General features: G+C 46.4%; 2 protein-coding genes across 2 annotated transcripts; one reads left to right on the plus strand and one right to left on the minus strand.

Annotated features, from left to right (window-relative positions):
* Nucleotides 1-3,183: 3,183 nt before the first annotated feature.
* Nucleotides 3,184-6,946, minus strand: ints5 (integrator complex subunit 5). Its single transcript, XM_021561610.2, has 2 exons — nt 6,696-6,946; nt 3,184-6,428 (listed from the first exon to the last, which is right to left on the minus strand). Exons 1-2 carry the CDS (start codon nt 6,773-6,775, stop codon nt 3,464-3,466), a joined length of 3,045 nt encoding a protein of 1,014 aa, XP_021417285.1. The 5' UTR covers nt 6,776-6,946; the 3' UTR covers nt 3,184-3,463.
* Nucleotides 6,947-6,997: 51 nt separating this feature from the next.
* LOC110489059 (phospholipase A and acyltransferase 4) lies at nt 6,998-9,218 on the plus strand. Its single transcript, XM_021561614.2, has 6 exons — nt 6,998-7,145; nt 7,501-7,575; nt 7,832-7,940; nt 8,088-8,224; nt 8,499-8,630; nt 8,845-9,218. Exons 2-6 carry the CDS (start codon nt 7,561-7,563, stop codon nt 8,965-8,967), a joined length of 516 nt encoding a protein of 171 aa, XP_021417289.1. The 5' UTR covers nt 6,998-7,145; nt 7,501-7,560; the 3' UTR covers nt 8,968-9,218.
* Nucleotides 9,219-15,322: the final 6,104 nt, after the last annotated feature.

The following is a 15,322-nucleotide window of genomic DNA, read 5'->3' on the forward strand; positions in this document are numbered from 1 at the left end:
TCATGGCCAAAGAAGACAACTTTCAAATGAAATCAGAGCAACCTTAGTTGATCATGTCATCAACCATGGGCTGACAATGCGAGAGGCTGGACAGAGAGTGCAGCCCAACTTGAGCCGTTTTACTGTCGCCTGTGTCATCCGGACATTTAGACTGGAGTACAGGTATGTAACCAACATTTCTTTCACACTATGTAGTACACCCCATGTCATAGTGTATCAGTTGGGTGACACCTGTTTACTTCATGAATGGCTGATGTCATACACTAACTGCACAAATTTCCTGTAGCATTTACTCTACTGTGGGGGAAATATCTTTAGGCTGCATTGTCCAAGCCCTATATTTTTGTTTTTTTGTTTTTCTAAAGGCCAAATGTTCACCGGGGTACAGGAAGCTAACATTGTAAACTTGGTTTTGGAAAATGAAATCAGATTACGATAAATTCAAAGCCACATCATCCAAGACAACACCATATTCAACAACATTCAACGAGTCAGTCTGTCCACATTGGCTCGCATTCTCAAGCGAAACCAAATCAGAATGAAACAACTTTATAAGGTGTCATTTGAGAGAAACTCAAATAAAAAAAGAGGTCAGACGAGCATATGTGGATGTAAGTACAATATTGACTGCAGTACACTACACGCAACATTGTTTCCCAGTGTACTGGATAACACCATATTGACTGCAGTACACTACACGCAACATTGTTTCCCAGTGTACTGGATAACACCATATTGACTGCAGTACACTACACAACATTGTTTCCCAGTGTACTGGATAACACCATATTGACTGCAGTACACTACACAACATTGTTTCCCAGTGTACTGGATAACACCATATTGACTGCTTTTGTTCTTTGTTTTCAGGGAGAACTGGAAATGGATGCTCATGCAATCCCACATGAGTTCATCTTTATAGATGAGGCTGGGTTCAACCTAGCAAAGACCAGAAGAAGGGGGAGAAACGTCATTGGCCACAGAGCCATTATAGATGTTCCTGGCCGACGTGGTGGGAACATCAAAATGTGTGCTGCCATCTCCAATACGCATGGTGTCCTCCACCGTCATGCCAACCTTGGACCATACAACACAGCCCATATTCTCACATTTCTGGACAGACTCCACAACGTTCTCATACCACCAGAGCGTATGAATGATGCAGACCATCAACCCGGTACGTTGTAGTATGGGACAACGTGAGCTTTCATCGTGCAGCCCCAGTCCAAAACTGGTTTGTTGACCACCCACCATTTCTCGTGCAATACCTCCCACCATACTCACCATTTCTGAACCCCATAGAAGAGTTATTTTCGGCATGACGGTGGAAGGTATACGACCGGCAGCCCCTTGTGCACATGCCTCTTGTGCAGGCTATGGAAGAGGCATGTGATGAGATTGATGTGGGTGCGATTCAGGGATGGATAAGGCACTCAAGGCACTTCTTCCCTCGATGTCTGGCAAGGGAAGATATTGCCTGTGATGTGGCCGAGGCGTTGTGGCCAGACCCAGCTGTGCGGCAAGATGCTGCCTTATTATTTTTCTTGCCTTTTCTTTTTCAGTTTACTGTTTTTTTGTGATCATATTTTTGTTCAGTCCAATGTAAATATATATACTGTGCATATGTTACACTGACTTGTTTGGTGAAATATAAAAAATTATATTAATAATTTTCTACAATTTTAGTATTATGGCAAAGCATACTAAAGATGAGTGCTTTTCATTATGTCCAACAGTGTGTAGTTGGTTAGACAAAAATCTGGTTATATGAATGAAGTGTGTGCCATTTCATGCAAACGTTTGATTTCGATAATGCTATATGTAGTTTTGGTTGCAGGGCTTCATTTTGCAGGATATATGAGGTTTTTTGCAGTTTGGATGTGTGGTTTTTTGAATTGTGTTAAGTATTTTGATAAAACCAGCCTAGTTAGCAAAATTGTGTTTTAGCAATTGGGAAAAACTGTAATTACACTTTGGATGGTGTATCAATACACCCTGTCACTACAAAGACAGGGGTCCTTCTTAACTCAGTTCCCGGAGAAGAAAGAAACCACTCAGGGATTTCACGAGGCCAATGGTGACTTTAAAACAGTTAGAGTTGAATGGCTGTGATAAGAGAACTGAGGATGTATCAACATTGTAGTTACTCCACAATGCTAACCTAATTGGCAGAGTGAAAAGAAGGAAGCCTGCACAGAATATGCATCCTGTTTGCAATAAGGCACTAAAGTAAAACTGCAAAAAAAAGTTGCAGAAAAATGAATTTCATGTCCTGAATGCAAAGCGTTATGTTTGGGGCAAATCCAACATAACACATCACTGAATACCACTCTTCGTATTTTAAAGCATGGTGGTGGCTGCATCATGTTATGGATATGCTTTAAAATAATAATGTGCAAATATTGTACAATCCAGATGTGCAAAGCTCTTAGAGTCTTAACCAGAAAGACTCCGCTGTAAAAACTGCCAAAGTTGAATCTAACACGTATTGATTCAGGGTGTTGAATACTTATCCAATCAAGATATATTAGTGTTTCATTCTTATAAATATAATCATTTTTCTTCCACTTTGCCATTACACAGTGGCATAAAATACTTAAGTAAAAAATACTTTAAAGTACTACTTAGGTAGTTTTTGGGGGTATCTGTACATTACTATTTATATGACTTTTACTTCACTACATTGCTAAAGAAAATAATGTACTTTTTACTCCATACATTTTCCCTGACAACCAAAAGTACTCATTATATTTTGATAGGAAAATGGTCCAATTCACACACTTATCAAGAGAACGTCCCTGGTCATCCCTACTGCCTCTGACCTGGCGGACTCACTAAACACAAATGCTTTGTTTGTAAATGATGTCTGAGTGTTGGAGTGTGCCCCTGGCTATACGTCAATCATTTTTTTTTTATAATTGTGACGTCTGGTTTGCTTAATATAAGGAATTTTAAATGGTTTCAACTTTTAATTTTGATACTTAAGTACATTAACAATTCCATTTACTTCTGATACATAAGTATATTTAAAACCAAATACATTTAGACTTTTACTCAAGTAGTATTTTAGTGGGTGACTTTAACTTGAGTCATTTTCTATTAAGGTATCTTTTACTTTTACTCATGTATGACAATTGAGTGCTTTTTCCACCACTAACATTAAAGAGTATTTTGTGTAGACCGTTGACAATTACATCCATTTTAATATCTCACATTGTAACACAACAAAATGTGGAAAAAGTCAAGGGGTATGAATACTTCCTGAAGGCACTGTATGCTTCAGAGTGCATACAGAACTAGATGACAGTGATAGAGCAAAAACCAAACTTAGAAAACGGCAAAGCAACATCTCCACAATGACCTATAACCACACCTTCCTCATCTTTCACAATCAATCCCAAGCGTCCCCTTCTTGCATCCTCTTCATCCATCCATCCCTCCTTCAGTTCTCTCATTCCCTTGTTCAGAGCTGGAAACGCCAGCATAGATGCCCCAGCCGGTCAATGTTCTTATGCAGGACACTGTGGATGGGCGCTACGTATCTCGCCACGTCTCCGTCCCGTGCAAAATCCCGGCAGAACAGGCCCTTCTCGGCACTGAAGACAAACTTCTGTGGCATGGGGCCATTGCCCCTCACATACTCCCACACAGCCAGGAGGAGAAGCCTCACCTCGAAGGGCGTCAGGTAGGGGAAGGCCTCGTGGACGTTGCCCAGCACCGGGGGCAGCAGCTGGCCCTCGCCCATACATGACACCAGCATGCAGGAGGCCTGGAGGTGCCAGGGGGAGTCTACTGCCAAAGGCTCCCTCGAAGCCTCCCAGTGGGCCAGCAGAGTGGCCAGCAGGCCCCGGAGCACCGCAGAACAGTAACAGAGAGCAGGACGCCCGGCAGCCACAACATGGAGTAAAGGGAAGAGGACAGGGTGGGCCTCGAAGCAGCGGCGGATGTGTATGTCACGTTCTACAGTGGTGCGGGCGTGTTCCTCTGGCGGCCATGACAGCTCCCCGTTGGCCACGTCGGGGCAGATATACTCCACCAGCGTCACCGCCATCATTTTGGCCGCCTCAGCGTTGATGGGCGGCGGCTCGTCGGGAACGACGGAGGATTGGTGTCGGGCGCCGCCACTGTTGCCACCATTCCCAGATGGCGCGCTGCAGCACTGGACAGTGACAGCCAGCAGAGTCTGGACGTTCTGTATGACACTGGCGGCGTCGGGGTGAGGCGTAGCGCTGCGCTGCTTCAGACCCTTTCCTATCACCCCAGCATGGAACACAGACCACACACTGCCAGAGAAGTTGACCGTAGTGCCAAACCTGCAGTTGATGTCCAGCAGGAAGCCCCCCCGGTCAGGGGCCAAGGACGGGGAGATGGGGGTGTCCCCTCTAATGTCCTCGCTCTGCCCTCCGAACAGGTCAGCGTTTCCTTTATGTAGAGCTCCCTCCACCAGCTGCAGCAGGACACATTTGAGGGTTAGAGGGGAGTAACCTGCCAGACGGGACAGGAGGAGCACCGAACAGTTCACCGCCTCTCCTCCCTGCCCTCCGTCTCTCCCCTTCCCTGCCTGTACTCTCCTCCGCAGCGCCAGGAAGAAGTGTGTGACGGCGGCCCGACAGACGAGCAGCAGGTGGGAAGGCAGGGTGGCACGGGGGAGGAGGCTGCGGGACAGGAGCCGCACGGCAGCGTGGGATACCGCCGGGTCACTGTGGAGGAGCAGAGGGCAGAAATCATGGAGGTGTCCCGAGACCGCTGCTCCAACCTGCACTGCCATGGAGGACTGAGGACTAGCACCTCCTCCTCCCATGCCTCCAGGACCCCTCCTCTCCTCCTCCTGTACACTCTGCATGGCAGAGGCCAGGTTGAGGAGGAGCTGGCAGAGCTGCTTGGGTCCCAGGGTGTGTGTGTGGATCTGGGCCACGCAGCGGGTTACTGCTGCAGGGATGAGGCCTGGCAGGCAGGTGGACAGCGGGGTGTGGAGCTGCCAGGCCAGGGCCAGCTGGTCTGGGTTCCGTGCCAGGGTGAGCAGCTGACAGAGGGCCTCCGTGGCCACACTGGGGCCCCTGTACACAGACAGCAGACACAGCAGCTGGTGCAGCCAGAGATGGCGCTTCCTCTCCAGCCTCAATGTCTCGGCACACAGCTCTCCCACGTGTGACTGCATCTCCTCCAGGAAGGGGACTACCCGGGGGGCCTGGGAGGAGGGAGAGTGGGGGCGGCTGTAGTAGCCGTCGTCCCCCTCTGAGCAGGTGTAGACCAGCTTGTGGAGATGCAGCAGGAGCATCTGGAGGAGGCGGTCGCAGGCCTCCCGGACCCCCTCGTGAGGGGAAGGCGTTGGGCCGGAGATAATGACGGATGCGGGGGTGGCCGTGTCAGCGAGGAAACGGAGGATGCGTGCCCCTCCAGCAGGGCTCTGGGCGATGAGGTGAACAACCAGCCTCATCATGTTGTCCAGTTCGTCCCTGGGAAGCCCTTGTAGAACAGCCTGGAGCTGGAGCAAGACTGGAGGCCGTAGAGACTCCACCAGCTCAGCAGACACGGCGCCCAGCAGAGAGGGTGACAGCACCGCCAGCTGGAGGAGGAAGGGCACTGCGCCTCGGCGTAGCTGAGCTGAGTGCTCCCAGGAGGTGGACCCAGAGCTGGGGGGTATAGTCGGGGGACTGAGGCTCTCCTGGAACATCCTCAGCAGCTCCTGCCGGATGCTGTCAGAGTGCCGCGCCGCCAGGTGGCCCAGGATCCCCACCACAGAGCCGATCTTAGGCACTCGGTTGCTCTTGTCTCCCTGACCCTTGTCAGCCGTTCCGTGGGAGCAGAAGTCTTTAAGGCCACAGGCCAGGACGCGGCTGATGATGGTGCCCGGGAAGGAGGATCCGATGTGGGCCACCACCCAGTCAAAGTGGGGGGAGTGCTGCACGGAGGTGTCCAGGAGAGCGTCCACACATTGATCAGGACACCAGGCTATCATGGCCGCCAGGCACTGGGTATAGGCCTCCATGAGGGAGCGGGTAGCTGCACAGGACATCCACAGCTGCAGCAGCTCGTTGAGGCTGGAGGATTGGGGAGCTGCCCTGCGACCAGCATGCTTGGAGCTCAGCTGCCCCAGCAGGTCTACAGCCCAGGTGGAGACGAGGGGAGCCCAGGCTCGGGGGTTGAGTCTGATGAACTCTGCCAGGACGCCATGGACCTCCATGATGACGTCCTCCAGGTTGGAGTCCCCGTCGCCCTCGCCGTCCGCCTCCAGATTCTGAAGAAAGGCTGATACATGCTCGTTGTAAACGCCCCTTAGGTGCTCAAGCACCGCCCCACGACAGGCAGGCACGGATCGTAGCAGACGCACTGCACAGCGGGCATGCTCACGGACGCCGAGTTTACGACCCTGGGTCTGGTCCACGCCACTGATGAAGGATTTGATCTCCTGGGACAGCTCCTGGGGGCTACACAAAACACACACACACTCACAATAAAAGTTCACAGTTGCAAAAAAATCTATAAACTAACAAATGTGATTCTAATTGGTTGAATTTTTCTATTCTCTGACTAGAATATTTCATAAATATAATTGAAAAATGCTAACCACATCTCTCCACAATACCCTTAGCATAATAACAGCCTTATAACTTTCTGGTACAGTAGGGAATCAGCCACATACTGTAGCTACTACTACTGGCTGGTTGGCTAGCTAGCTATGCTAAGCAACAAACCTAAGTGCATTCTGCGGTGAGTGAGCGAGAGAGGTCTGCATGGTGACTGTCAGGAGAGTTCCGTCAAAAAAGCCAGACATCGTTCAACTTCCCAAACTGAAAATAGAACATTAACTCTCCCCTAGTAACAAGCTACGAATAACCAACTCTACACCTGAAATATTATGATATTTTTTAAGTAATGTTCGGTCTAAATATCAAAAGGGCGCTCCAAAACCGGAAGTCTTTATTTTATTATTCTATCATGTTTACCGAACGGCAATGCAGAAAATATATTTACTGCCATCTACTGGCCTGACACAGTACTTCGAAACCAACGTCAGCGCGCACGCTTCCAACAGAGACGCCGCCCTGATTTGTTTTCTTTTTTTGAGTCAGCTGATAGCTGACGCTTATGACTTCTGTGTTCGAGGTGAAAGCAAGCAACATCCGCACGACACCGAATTTACTGTAAGTATAATGATTTTAATGTATTTCAATTATTATCTTTACCGAAATACTTGTGAGAAAGATTACAAATAACTAGGTAGCTAACTGGGATCGAACATCATACCATGACTCTTGACAGCACGCAAAGACTGTCTCTGTTTTGTGCTGTCTGTGGTCAGTGAACGTATGAACAGTGAACAGAGGCTAGCTACGCAAGCTATCTATTCCGTTGCATAATGTTTTATTATATACACCAAAACACAGTGAAATCAGTTTCTAATTTATTTGTCAATAGATTGCCTAATATTCTGTGAGCTCGTGTGTTTTGGTAACAGGCTCCCTAAATATAGCCCATTGGTTTCATTTTGACATAAAGGGTTGAGATCGAAGCTCAGTGAAGGGAAATCAAAGCTGTGTAAAGGAAATAACAGTAACCATGGCTCCAACATTGGTAAGTAAAGTCCAGTCTTTTTGTTGTCCTCTGTCTCTATGTAGTCTTTCTTACCTGTTTGTTTAGAACATATTTACATTGTGTTTGTACAATGCATGAGTCATGACTGAAGAACTTTTTATAGTTCCCTGATCTGAGAACTTTCCCTTTCAGAACTGCATACTTGGCACTTTAACAAGATGGTGTCTAGCAACATTGTGCCAATACACAGATTGCTAAATCATTCTTAATGGTTTCATCATTTTATTTTTCACAGTATGATAAGAAGCCGGAGCCAGGGGATCTGATAGAGATATTCAGAGGGAACTACCAGCACTGGGCTTTGTACGTTGGTGACGGCTTTGTTGTTCACCTGGCCCCACCCTGTGAGTAATACTCTCGATATAGTGTACTCAACAATTGATATACTATAGATATAGAGTACATTCAACTCAACTTTGACACTGATGATGTCTTGTCTGTGCACCCCCTCCCTTGGACCTTTCCCTCACCCATTTCTCTTTGCTCCCCAGCCGAGGGACCTGGGGCCAGGGCCAACAGCATGATGTCTGTGCTCAGTGACAAGGCTAAGGTGAAGAAGGAAGAGATCTGGGACGTGGTAGGGCATGATCAGTGGTGCGTAAACAACCAGCTGGATGAGAAGTACCAGGTCAGTAGCAGTAAGTACAGTAAGGCTGTGTCCCAAATGGCACCCCATGGGCCTCTGGTCAAACGTAATGAACTATGTAGAGAATAAGGTGCCATGTGGGACACAGCCTGTGTGATCCTGTGTGGCTCAGTTGATAGAGCATGGTGCTTGCAATGCCAGGATAGTGTTTTCCATTCCCACTGGGGCCACCCTTATAAAAATGTATGCATGCAAGTTCGCTTAGGATAAAAGCATCTGCTAAATGGCATGTAGTATTATTATATTATCATTATAGGTCAGACCCATACATGAGATACTGAGGGAAGCCCAGGCCTATGTGGACCAGGAGATGCCCTACTGTGTCTTCAGGGGGAACTGTGAGCACTTTGTCACAGATCTGAGATATGGGAAGGCTGAGTCTCGACAGGTAGGTACAGTGGACTGGTGCTCAACGCTAGTTGTACTGTGCTCAGCGTAGTATTTTTGTGAGTCATAATAACATTCTCAACTTGGTCAAGACATACGTGAGTGTAGAGTAACTGGTGTACTTGTTGTTATACATTCAAAGCATCTATGCTGTGATACTGTTTCTGAATCAGTCATTCATTCATTCAAATTAATGTTAGTATTTTTCTGCCCAGGTTCGTCAGGCTGTGGAAACTGTGGGAATGGCTGCAATGGTGGGCTTCGGAGTTCTTGCTGTTGCAGGTATCGCAGCGGCCATCTTTGGAGGTGGAAACAAGAAGAAGAATGAAGAAAAATAAGAATATAAGTGACCAACTGTATAATAGCTTCCTGAGCAGCCAGTCACCAATAAGCCTAATAGATTATTTTTTTAACTACAGTACTGCCATCGTCACTTGTATAATTCTGGTGTTTTCAGAAGGAAGGGTTGAGTATTTCCATAATATTTGTATTTACAGTTAAACAGACATGAATTGAAAGCACAAAAGGAGGAAAAGTGTCTGGTTATAATTCCAAGGTATACAGCCTTGGAGGGGCCATAACCTTGTAGGCTGCTAGACTAAGCTAGCTGTTAAAAAATGTTGACAGTTACTTATAAGCTATGAAGTTTCCCTACTAAAGTTTTAACATATTTATGTAGACTCTCTTTATAATGGGATAAAATGGTATTCCACTGAAGTTATAATGTTTCTATCATGAAGTAAATTGTCTAAAGGACCCAGGGCTTTCGAGTGGCACAGCATCTCAGTGCTAGAGACATCACTACAAACCCTGGTTCGATTCCAGGCTGTATCATAACCAGCGCACAATTGGCCCAGCGTCGTTAGGGTTTAGCTAAATAAGAATTTGTTCTTAACTGACTTGCCTAGTTAAATAAAACAATTAAAGGACCCACAGAACTACTCCTGGTTAGGGTTGAAGTGGATACATCAAATGCTGCTTGTATCGCTTCTTAATGACCGACAGCATTATGAACAGGTGCATCAAAGCAGTGACCAAGAGACTGAAAAACTGCTTCTATCTCAAGTCCATCAGACTGTTAAATAGCCATCAGTAGCACCTTAGAAGCTGCTGCCCTATAAATGGTTTAATTTGGAAGTTTACATACACCTTAGCCAAATACATTTCCACAATTCCTGACATTTAATCCAATCCCTGTCTTGGGTCAGTTAGAATCACCACTTTATTTTAAGAACATCAAATGTCAGAATAATAGTGGATAGATTTATTTCAGCTTTTATTTCTTTCATCATTCCCAGTGGGCCAGAAGTTTACATACACTCTTTCTGAGGTCTTGGCTGATTTCTTTTGATTTTCCCATAATGTCAAGCAAAGAGGCACTGAGTTTGAAGGAAGGCCTTGAAATACATCCACAGGTACACCTCCAATTGACTCAAAGGATGTCAATTAGCCTATCAGCAGCTTCTAAAGCCATGACATCATTTTCTGGAACTTTCCAAGCTGTTTAAAGGCACAGTCAACTTAGTGTATGTAAACTGTCCCACTGGAATTGTGATGCAGGCAATTATAAGTGAAATGATCTGTCTGTAAACAATTGTTGGAAAAATGACTGCATGCACAAAGTAGATGTCCTAACCGACTTGCCAAAACTATAGTTTGTTAACAAGAAATTTGTGGAGTGGTTGAAAAACTAGTTTTAATGATTCCAATCTAAGTGTAGGTAAACTTCCGACTTCAACTGTACATAGACTTGAAATCGCTGTCCACTTTAATAATGGAACACTGGTCACTTTAATAATGTTACATATTTTGCATTACTCATCTCATATGTGTGTACTGTATTCTATTACACTGTATCTTAGTCTATTCCTCTCCGACATTGCTCGTCAAATATTTATATATTCTTAATTCCATTCCTTTACTTTGGATTTGTGTCCATTGTGAGTATTGTTGTTAGATGTTACTGCACTGTTGCAGCTGGAAACACAAGCATTTTGCTACACCCGCAATAACATCTGCTAAACACGAGTATGTGACCAATAAAATTAGATTTGAACAAATTCTTACTTTATTTAAATGTTTGATTGAAAATATTTGAAATCATAACTGGTGTTTCATCTTTAAAAAAGAGTTTGAAGAGTTTGTTTATTAAATATTGATTAACTGAATCTTATTAGCATTTTATCTTAGTAGATTTAGTCTTGACATCCTCTTTGATTTATATTTGTAAATGTCTACTTAACTTATACTTGTCTTAGTAAACAAAATAAACACCTCTGTTGGCCCACTGCAAGTCCCAGAAGGAACTTCAGTGGATTTGGATGTTGACTCTTGGCAGAAGTAGAAATTGTTCTGAATATCTTTGTAAAACAGTGCACAGCCTTTCACATAAAACACCCAATGTGTATTTTATTGTCATGGTTTTGTTTTGGAATTGTTTACATGGTACACAAGATTCCGCCTTTATAAAACAATGCATCTGATTTTACTGTCTTCTTCCATATGAACTTCCCTCCCTACCCATCCACAACATATTTAAAAATCACAGCACAGCTCATCTGACCACATAACACCAGTAAATAGTGCTGCCATCAAACAAAGGCACAAACAGAACCTTCCCTTGACCTACCCAACTCTAAAAAGATAGTTGATGGTGATGGGCAGAATTATTTTGCACTTTATGATTTGATATTAAATAACTCAGTGACCCAATAAATATATAGGAGGAATCTACAATTTGACTTGAGCCTGTTTGAATCTGTTTATAATTGTATAATTAGCCTAACAGTAGTAATTTTCGTGTTATGGGTCAGTTGGAATGATTGATGTGCATTGTGTTTGGGGACAGGTAAAGTACAAAGTCTGAGTACCAGAATGATTCCATGAGGGTTGAATAGGAGCCATGTGTCTGGGGTTAAGGGTGATGGATCCTAATAAATGTTCTAGAGCACTGTCTAATATCCTTACAGTTTTATATCATTATATACTCTTAATATGAATATATAGATCTTTTATATTCTTAGAGAATGAAGGTAGTGTTAAGTTTCAGCTCTTTGTGTATGAGAAGTGTAATTATCTAGTGGACTGCAGTCGACTGTAGGAATGTGTACTCCCAATAACTAAGGCACGGAGGAGCAGGAAGGTTCCGGACTCAGGCTGGGACACGAGAACACCAAGAGGAGGAACAGACTCAGTTCCTGTCCAGAAACAGAGACTGATTATTTATCTTAGAAATACAAGGAGGTGACTCCGCCTAGTCAGAAGGTGTACAGTGCATTCGAAAGTATTCAGACCCCTTGACTTAAAAAAAAAAAGAAATTGACATTACAGCCTTATTCTAAAATTGAATAAATTGTTTTCCCCCCCTCAATCTACACACACTGCCCCATAATGATAAAGCAAAAACAGGTTTTTAGACATTTTTGCAAATGTATTTAAAATAAACAACTGAAATATGACGTTTACATAAGTATTCAGACCCTTTACTCAGTACTTTGTTGAAGCTCTTTGGCAGCGATTACATCCTCGAGTCTTCTTTGGCATGCCGCTACAAGCTTGTGTCGTGACGTTGTATTAGTTCATGTGAAGACTGTTGCTCATCGAATGATTAAAGTTTCTAATTGTGTGATTAACTGAATCAAGCAATTATTAATTCATTAACCTGGGGCACCATGGGAAAACTAGTTTTTATTGAGTTTCTATTTCCCAAATTAACTCAAAGAATATCAGAATATCGATTTTACAACAGCCGCTAATTAACCAGTTACCTCAACAATCTCGTTCTGAACGTCGTATAGTCCGTGAATCTGCACGGACCCGGATCTCACCAATGAGTTCGTACCACACCAATCTTAGGTGAATATTTATTGATTAGAAAGCTAAAATGATGATAAAAGATACACATAGACAAAACACATTATAGGCTATTGATTAGAACTTAGTATAACGGGCCAACACACTATGGCGCGTGTTACCTAAAATGGGGATTTCAAAGAGAGAGAGAAAAAAGAAAGTACACGAGAGAAATATACATTTGGGTGAATTTGTCAGCTATGCTATTCTAACCCTAGCCTTGCCCCAAACTGCCGCTCTTATGGGTCAGAATATAATGATGTAATTACTTGGGGAAGACCTACGAGGATTCTCTGCGTGGACCGTTCAGGGGACAGTTCAGGCTGCTCGAAGACGCACTTCTCCGGCGCACCTTTCTGGGCGTCCTCACGATGGCAGTGTCCTTTTTGGCTTAGGAGTCTGTTCCTGTCACGCCCTGACCTGAGTATTCTTTGTTTTTTTAAAATATATTTTGGTTAGGTCAGGGTGTGACATGGGTGATGTATGTGTTTTTAGTACTGTCTATGGGTTTTGTAGGTTTATGGGGTTGTTTATCATCTAGGTGTTTATGTATGTCTATGGTTGCCTAGATTGGTTCTCAATTAGAGGCAGCTGTTTATCGTTGTCTCTGATTGGGAACCATATTTAGGCAGCCATCTTCTTTGGGTATTTCGTGGGTTATTGTCTATGTCTAGTTGCCTGTGTCTGCACATTTGTAGTATAGCTTCACTTTCGTGTTGTTGTTTTTGTAGTTTGTTTAGTGTCTGTCTTCATTAAAATATAATGTCTTCTCACTACGACGAACGTGACAGAATAACCCACCAACAAAGGACCAAGCAGCGTGGTAAAAGGCAGCAGCAGCGGTCGCAGGACTCATGGACTTGGGAGGAAATTCTGGACGGCGGAGGACCCTGAGCACAACCAGGGGAATATCGCCGCCCCAAGGCAGAGCTGGAGGCAGCGAAACCAGAGAGTCGCCGGTATGAGGAGGCAGCACGGCAGCGCGGCTGGAAGCCCAAGAGGCAGCCCCAAAAATTTCTAGGGGGGGGTCACTTGGAGCAGTCAGCGAAGTTGAGGGGTGAGCCTGAGATTGTCGAGGAGTTATTGGACAGATTGGAGGAGAGTGAACGGAGGGGAGATTATGAGACATTCGAGGAGTTGTTGACGAAATTGGAGGAGAGTGAAGAGAGAGAGCTGTTGGTTTGGCGTAGTATGCACGGCATTCGCCCTGAGGAGCGTGTTAGCTGTCCGATGCCACCTGTGTCAGTTCCTCGTACTCAGCCTGAAACTTGTGTTAAAGTTCTGGAAGATTTGATGCCGGCTATACATACCAGGTCTCCAGTACACCTTCACAACCCGGTGTGTCTTGTTCCTGCTTCTCGCACTCATCCTGAGGTGCGTGTCCTCCGCCCAGTACCACCAGTGCCGGCACCACGCACCAGGCCTACAGTGCGCCTCGCCAGTCCAGAGTGTCCGGCGACAGTACCCAGTCCAGAGCGTCCGGCAACAGTACCCAGTCCAGAGCGTCCGGCAACAGTACCCAGTCCAGAGCGTCCGGCTACAGTACCCAGTCCAGAGCGTCCGGCAACAGTACCCAGTCCAGAGCGTCCGGCAACAGTACCCAATCCAGAGCGTCCGGCTACAGTGCCCAGTCCAGAGCGTCCGGCTACAGTACACAGTCCAGAGCGTCCGGCTACAGTGCCCAGTCCAGAGCGTCCGGCAACAGTACCCAGTCCAGAGCGTCCGGCAACAGTACCCAGTCCAGAGCGTCCGGCAACAGTCTACAGACCGGAACCTCCTACGACGGGCCGCAGACCGGAACCTCCTAGGACGGGTCACAGTCCGGAACCTACCACGACAGGTCACAGTCCGGAACCTACCACGACAGGTCACAGTCCGGAACCTACCACGACGGGTCACAGTCCGGAACCTACCACGACGGGTCGCAGTCCGTAACCTACCAGTTCGGATCCGCCAGAGTCTCCCTCCAGTCCGGATCCGCCAGAGTCTCCCTCCAGTCCGGATCCGCCAGAGTCTCCCTCCAGTCCGGATCCGCCAGAGTCTCCCTCCAGTCCGGATCCGCCAGAGTCTCCCTCCAGTCCTGAACTGCCAGAACCGGCAGTCAGCCAGGAGCCGTCAGCCAGCCAGGAGCCGCCAGAGCCTTCAGCCAGCCAGGAGCCGCCAGAGCCTTCAGCCAGCCAGGAGCCGCCAGAGCCGTCAGCCAGCCAGGAGCCGCCAGAGCCGTCAGCCAGCCAGGAGCCGCCAGAGCCGTCAGCCAGCCAGGAGCCGCCAGAGCCATCAGCCAACCAGGAGCTGCCAGAGCCATCTGTCACGCCGGTGATGCAGGAATCTCGCTCCTGTCCGGAGCTGCCAGAGCCGCTCCTCAGTCCAGAGGCGCCTTTCCGTCCAGTGGCGCCCTCTACAATGATCTTCAGTCCGGGGCCCGCTGCGATGGTCCCCGCTCTAAGTGGGCCAAGACTGAGGTAGAGCGGGGTCCACGTCCCGCACCCGAGCCGCTGCCATGAAAAAGGCCCACCCGGAGCCTCCCCTTTTGATTAGGTTTTTGCGGCCGGAGTCTGCACCTTTGTGGGGGGATACTGTCACGCCCTGACCTGAGTATTCTTTGTTTTCTTTATATATTTTGGTTAGGTCAGGGTGTGACATGGGTGATGTATGTGTTTTGTACTGTCTAGGGGTTTTGTAGGTTTATGGGGTTGTTTAGCATCTAGGTGTTTATGTATGTCTATGGTTGCCTAGATTGGTTCTTAATTAGAGGCAGCTGTTTATCGTTGTCTCTGATTGGGAACCATATTTAGGCAGCCATCTTCTTTGGGTATTTCGTGGGTTATTGTCTATGTCTAG

The sequence above is a fragment of the Oncorhynchus mykiss genome, chromosome 14 (assembly GCF_013265735.2).
Source record: "Oncorhynchus mykiss isolate Arlee chromosome 14, USDA_OmykA_1.1, whole genome shotgun sequence".
In the NCBI taxonomy this organism is placed as follows: domain Eukaryota; kingdom Metazoa; phylum Chordata; class Actinopteri; order Salmoniformes; family Salmonidae; genus Oncorhynchus; species Oncorhynchus mykiss.

What these genes read in the sequence shown, in the direction of transcription:
- ints5 (XM_021561610.2), bottom strand. Translation starts at nt 6,775, where the DNA reads ATGTCTGGCTTTTTTGACGGAACTCTCCTGACAGTCACCATGCAGACC. An exon ending in TCACCGCAGAATGCACTTAG is followed by an intron (nt 6,429 to 6,695) that starts GTTTGTTGCTTA and finishes TGTTTTGTGTAG; the next exon opens with CCCCCAGGAGCTGTCCCAGG.
- LOC110489059 (XM_021561614.2), top strand. An exon ending in AGCTGGATGAGAAGTACCAG is followed by an intron (nt 8,225 to 8,498) that starts GTCAGTAGCAGT and finishes TTATCATTATAG; the next exon opens with GTCAGACCCATACATGAGAT. An exon ending in GGAAGGCTGAGTCTCGACAG is followed by an intron (nt 8,631 to 8,844) that starts GTAGGTACAGTG and finishes TTTTCTGCCCAG; the next exon opens with GTTCGTCAGGCTGTGGAAAC.